General features: G+C 44.2%; 1 protein-coding gene across 1 annotated transcript in view; it reads left to right on the top strand.

The window, feature by feature from the left end:
• Positions 1–1,961: 1,961 nt before the first annotated feature.
• Positions 1,962–6,000, top strand: part of LOC120836311 (zwei Ig domain protein zig-8) — a 38,113-nt gene continuing 34,074 nt past the window's right edge. Inside the window, exons 1-2 of the mRNA XM_042289041.1 lie at positions 1,962–1,986; positions 3,287–3,525. Of these exons, the coding sequence (XP_042144975.1) occupies positions 1,962–1,986; positions 3,287–3,525 (264 nt within the window). The remainder of the gene's footprint in view (positions 1,987–3,286; positions 3,526–6,000) is intronic.

Genomic DNA, 6,000 nt, shown 5'->3' with positions numbered 1-6,000 from the left:
ACGTTTTGCAGCCGTTGCTCGTTGGTCCAGCTATTGTGGCGGGCGACGCGTTCGAATTGGTCGATCCAATCTTCAACGTCTTCGTGGAGTTCACCGTGGAACGGAGCCGGTGTCCGAGGAGCGACGGGTAGGTAGACGACGGCAGGAGCGGCGGGGGTCTGCGACTGGTTGGCCATCGTCGGCTGCCTCGTCCTGGGTGGTAGGAGTCCGTATTCCGGGTTTAGCCCTTGGGTGCGGCGACTTGATCGAGTCTCGATCTGGTCTTCGTTGGGTCCTCGGGAGCTTGGATTCGGACTTGTACTCCGTGAACTCGGAGGGCTGCGCTGCACGTACATGCGGTACCCCGCACCTCCACCAAAATGTCACGGGTGGTGACCAGAATAACAATAAATAAACAGGAAGAACTAAACGTTTAATGTGGCGAACTTGTGCCAAAACAAAAAGAGAATAGAAAATGATAACAAAGCGTCGCGAGCGTCGAGGTCGGCGAGACAGCAGAGTCGAGCGCTGGGACGAAACTGACTCGACAAAGTCGCTGGCGGCCTCTTATCTAGAGTGAGCGCTATCTCGAAGTTTCGGCGGAGAAGGTTCGAGGGTAGCGTGCTCGGGGCGAGAATGAACATGCACATTCTGGAAAAACAAGAGCAGGGATAAACGATAGAAGTTATGTCAGTAGTAAGAATAAACGAGAACCTTCTACAAGTCCGTGACCTTGCGCGCGGCAATATTTCTATAAGAAATGTGGTTTATATAGGCTGCGGGACTGCATCTCCAACTATAAATCATTGCAAGAGGCCATAAATATTTGACACAGGCAAAAAAGCAGCCTCTGCAAGGACGCTCCAAATAGGTGTGATGTCGCTTCTCTGCAATGAAACCGAAGTTCTCTTGAGACGTGATGATAGAAATTGGATACCATTTTTATTGTCTGCACTCAATATACTTTGGCTGAAAGAAAGCCCATAGAAACTCTATTGGTAATCGCCAATACGACGTGACTGGATAAAAAGTTGAAAGGGTCGTTAAAATGTGGATATATTTTTCTAGATTGCCTGAAACAGTTTTTGTAAAGGAATCGCTAGGTGGCGTAAGCCGCCGCCCGATTTACAGAGTTCAACCTTATGCATTTATCCATTCATCTATCCGTGAATGGTTATTTTCTAATCAACGCCCTACCCCAATATCAAAAGTGTAGTGTATATTCTTTAACCAGTTTTACGCTCCAATAAGCAAGCTAATGCTACGGCTGGAGCTACCCTATTAACGACCTTCTTCTTAGTTAACTTTTCTTTTTAAGTGTTTCTCTTTTTATATATCTAAATGCTATCAACTTCGGTAGGAATTATTGCAGGAGTCATATGATAATATATATGTATCAGTAGCATCAAGAGTCGTGGTGATATGAATAGTGTCCTTTTTGCGTTATATATTACACCGATCAATCATAGTATAAATGAAATTTCTTCGCAATAAATAGGCCAACTAGATGTACTCGAGGCTAGAAATGAAAAATGCTGAGCAAGATATAGACCAACGCACTGTTTACAAACAATACCGCAGTCCCCACACCTGGTGTGGGCAGTGCCCTTGCGCAGAAACATGATTCGCGAGAGATGACGTATCTGCGCATGCGCAGTGACGACAGCAGCGCCACCCCTGTGGAGCGACGTTAGAGCATGGCGGTAGGAAGATTCTAGAGGCGACATGACGTCACCAGGGGTCAAGCCAGAAGTGTGGAGGGACACGCCCCCAACGATGACCAAAACCACGAGACGCTATTGGAGGAAAAAGAGATTCCTTTCTCCTTTTCCTCCAATAGCGTCTCTTGGTTCTGGTCGTCTTGACCATCATTGGAGGCGTGAAGTACCTCCACACTTCTGGCTTGACCTCTGGTGGCGCCATGTCTTCTCCCAGAAGCAATTCCTACCTCCATCCGTTAGAGTTGAGTTGCTGTATACGCAATGACATTGTGGAAATACGTTGAGGGTAAATCTGATTGCGCAATTTTCGGTGGGCGATTGGTTTTGTTTGTAGCTTTGGAAAGTGATAAACAATTAAGCATGGCGGTTTTATGTTAGAATGGTAAAATTATTTTACGATGGGCTTTATTTTTTTAAGGCTTTGATATGTAAAACTTTATGTTAGTTTATTGTTTTAAACGCTTGAAAATGGCGACATATAAACAAAACGAGAATTACAGCTCAAAATTCATTTCCAGCGTACAAAAGCGGCACCGAAAATCTCGGCGCCTCTTATCCCGCCTGGGTACTTCCAACTTAATTTTTAGTAAAATGCTGCAGATGACGAAGGAATATTTAAACATTCAGCTGTTTCAAAAGTAGTTTTTAACGCATCTTAGGAATATTTGTAAAACTTTCGGTTACGGCTATTGCAACCGTACAACACCGCTTATATAAAAACAGAAAGATTGGAGCTCACAAAAAAACAGGACTAGTTTATCATCCGCGCCATCAAAAAGCACAGAAGCTACAAAAACGCGCGCACGCGTTTCCCAATATTCAAAGTTTGAAATTGATGTTCAGATATCGTTTCCATTTCAGTAAAAAAATCCAGAAACAGCGAGGATGCTTGATCTTTCTGGCAAAAAGAAACTGACGTGCACGTAACGTGAGATGGATTATGTTTATTTTTTTGTTTACCACCGTTTCTGCTAAACTAGAAAAAAAAAAAACAGAGCTGAAAAAATTATAAAAAGTAGAGTTTGAAAAATGAGCCTACTACTTCATCATCTACGCTATCGAGTAGCCCAGCAACTTCAAAACTGCACATACGCATTTCCCAACGTTCATATTTTGAAGGTTATGTCTAGGTATCGTTCCCACTCGGATGGAAAACTACCAGAAACTACGACAGTGTTTCATCTTTCTGATAAACATTGAGGTGCCCATAACGTGACGTGAAATATTTGTATTTTCCATTTATCCGCTTTACCGCTCAATTTAGCGGGGAAATTGAACTGATACCAATTCAGGTTTTTCCGCAAAATTCAGTGGCGAAATTGCGTGTTACAATTTTTCGTTACACTTTCTGGTATTTTTTTTTTAATGTAGCCCCAAATTTTAGTGTAAAATCATTCGATTTCCATGCGTGCTAAATAACTAAATAATAAAAAAATAGGGTTATTAAAAAAATTATGATGACTTGTTATACAACATTAACACCAGTACGATTGCGGTTAAGTCGTGAGGATGATTGAACTAAAAAATACTGACCGTGCTCAGTGTTAGTCAAGCTCATGCTAATTATTTTTTTCTTTGTCTTCTAGAGAGCCAGTGGGCTAAACCTCCCCGGACTTTGACCTTGGGAGGCAAGTTCCCCAAGAAGAACAAGCCGTCTGCGCCGGTTCCCCAGCAACCCCACGGTTACCTGGGTCCTGGAGACTTCTGGCCCTTCTCCGGCCACGTGGCGCCGGCCTTCGACGCTGCCACCCCCAGGAACGTGACGACACAGCTGGGACAGACGGTCTATCTCAACTGCATCGTGAACAGTCTCGGCGACAAGACCGTGAGCTCGCCCGATTTATAGTTTTGTTTGTGTAACCTCTGGCTAGAGTTTCTAGAACGCGTCTGTTAACGCGTCTGCTAACGCGTCTGTTAACGCGTCTGTTAACGCGTCTGCTAACATGAGCGAAGAACGCGGTTTGGCCTGCCGCGAAGCGCAATACCCAGACTCAAATAAAACAAGAAAACACGTCGTCTACGAACAGACGGTAGAGGGAGGGAATCGTCTGCTACTAACCGATAAGCTGCGGAGAGACATCGGACGCCGGCTGGAATTGTGACCGTCTGCTATTTAACGTCAGAAGCCATTGACAACCCGTGCTTCTTTTACAAATCTTAAGTTTTTCTGCTGCCGTACGCAAGCTGGCATCGACCTGCGGATGAAGGAGTAATAAGGACAAGCACATAGGAAGCCCTGAGACCTTTCTCGCTATTTGACTGCTGGTTAGAAGCTTTCACAAAACTGTTGCCCGATTGTGAACTCGCGAACGGTTCACGTATGTCTCACTGGTTACTTACCCGCAAGCTGTTACGCCACGTCCAATCAGCAGCCGAAAACGCTCTTACTCTCACCTTGGTGAAAATTGGACCCCTGGTGTACCTATTGTCACTGACAAGACGAGAAGTGCGGGGCGTCCTGCTCCGATGCTCGCTCATAAAGTTATTATAATGTAAGCTAGAGGTTCAGCTGGCATTAGTGCCTACGCGGCATCTGATATGTAAATTAAAGCAGACAGCAACCAGCCTGCTTTTGCCGTGCTGTTGTGTATTGCTATGGAAAAACGCGCCTGCATTTGTTTTTGTCGGAAAATACAGCGATTACTTTTGTTGCTCGGGTCGTAGCAAATACCATGTACTTTTATTAACATCCTAAAAGTGTAATTGATTCAGTTACAGCAGCTTTCCCTATCAGTGAACGATGTTAAAGGGGCACTGACAGGGTATTTAAGCTCGCCGAAGTTTTTATTTGAACATGACCAATAAGAACACAACTACCCAGAACACAATTTCCGGCTCGAAATTCGTTTTCTTTCCGCCCGAAAACTGCCGGTCGAGAATTAGCCATTTTCAGGCGCGCTCACCCTCTTTTCATGGTCAAGTGACGTTCAAACTATAGCGTACCAAATATCATAGTAGTGGGTAATCCAAGGCACACATTCAATATAAAAAACACCATTTTTATGGCTTTCAAAGAACTGGAAGTATGTTGATTGGAAAGAAAAAATTATGTGCGCAGATCACATGATGTACATGTACTATGTCATTCTCAAAATGGTAGCGTTCCGCGGGCTGGACGATGCGATGGCGGAGCACGACGGAGCAATGTTGTGACGGACATAAGATTGCTACTCGTGGTGCCGACCAATCGGTCGTCAGGTGCAGGACAAAGAGCTGGAGCGATATAAGTGCGAACCAATCGCACGAGAAAAGTTGCAGGGAACTTCACCTTCGTCGTCCGCTGCTTCACACGCCAGAGACGCGGAGAAACGGAAAGAAATGGGAGGGAGTGACTGGCACGTGACTTCCGGCAACTTCTTTTTCCTTCACCCCCTCCCCCTTTCTCGGTACGAGCAGTCGGCCGTGAATCTTTGTGCTCATGTTTCGGTTTCGGTTTCATAGCCGTGAGTCTTCTTTATTTATTAAAAATGTACGTGACCCCGCTGCAAAATGCTGATTGAGCAGGGTCCTGACATCATAAAAAAACACCTAACAAAAAAAGGAAAACAAAATGGACCTGTTGGTGTCTTTTTAAATTCCTCTATATTTTGGGCCCACATCTGTGTTCCGCAGCGGGTGTGTAAATACAGGCGACCAATCAAAGAAAAATAACTATTGAAAGGAATGTAGAATGTGTTCATGCTTAGTCAGCTTTGCGATGACGCTGCTATATAGCTAATATGTCAGTCTTGACGCTATATAAAAATGATACCTTCGTACAACTTTTGCGAGCGGTTTAAAACGATCAAAACGTAATTAATAAAGTACTCAGGCTGTGGAAGGTGTACCTTTTGTATTAATGTCTATGTCGAGCAGTTTTTATCGGGCATTTCATTTTATACCTAGTTTCAAGAATTTTGACCGTTTGGACGATGTTTTGAGCATTAGAACAAGGTATCTCGTAAAGGCATGAGCGAGGAAAATAAAACAAAACTTATTTATTCCAAATTGTACTACAATTACTTGGCATTCCCATTATTTCGATCCTCTACATAAACAGGGGGCTGCTCATCTAGTGTTACCGCGTAGTACGCCGTTTCTGATTTCTCAAGCGTCCTTCGCTGCTTAATATGGCTCGTCGACGACACGGGATCCTAAAATAAAACGTTTATAATCATTGCTTGGAACTATCGAAGGCAGCTCACTTCGGCTTAAAGGTGTTTATAAACGTTTTATTTGAGGATCCCGTGTCGACGAGTGTGTCTTCTGTCGAGAACTGCAAAGATCAAAGTCGAGGTGTGCCTATTGCCGGAGCGAGTCG

The sequence above is a fragment of the Ixodes scapularis genome, unplaced genomic scaffold (assembly GCF_016920785.2).
Source record: "Ixodes scapularis isolate PalLabHiFi unplaced genomic scaffold, ASM1692078v2 PGA_scaffold11__112_contigs__length_91849675, whole genome shotgun sequence".
Lineage (NCBI taxonomy): Eukaryota > Metazoa > Arthropoda > Arachnida > Ixodida > Ixodidae > Ixodes > Ixodes scapularis.
Note: the sequence above shows the minus strand (reverse complement) of the source record. Positions and strands in the feature narration are given on the sequence as shown.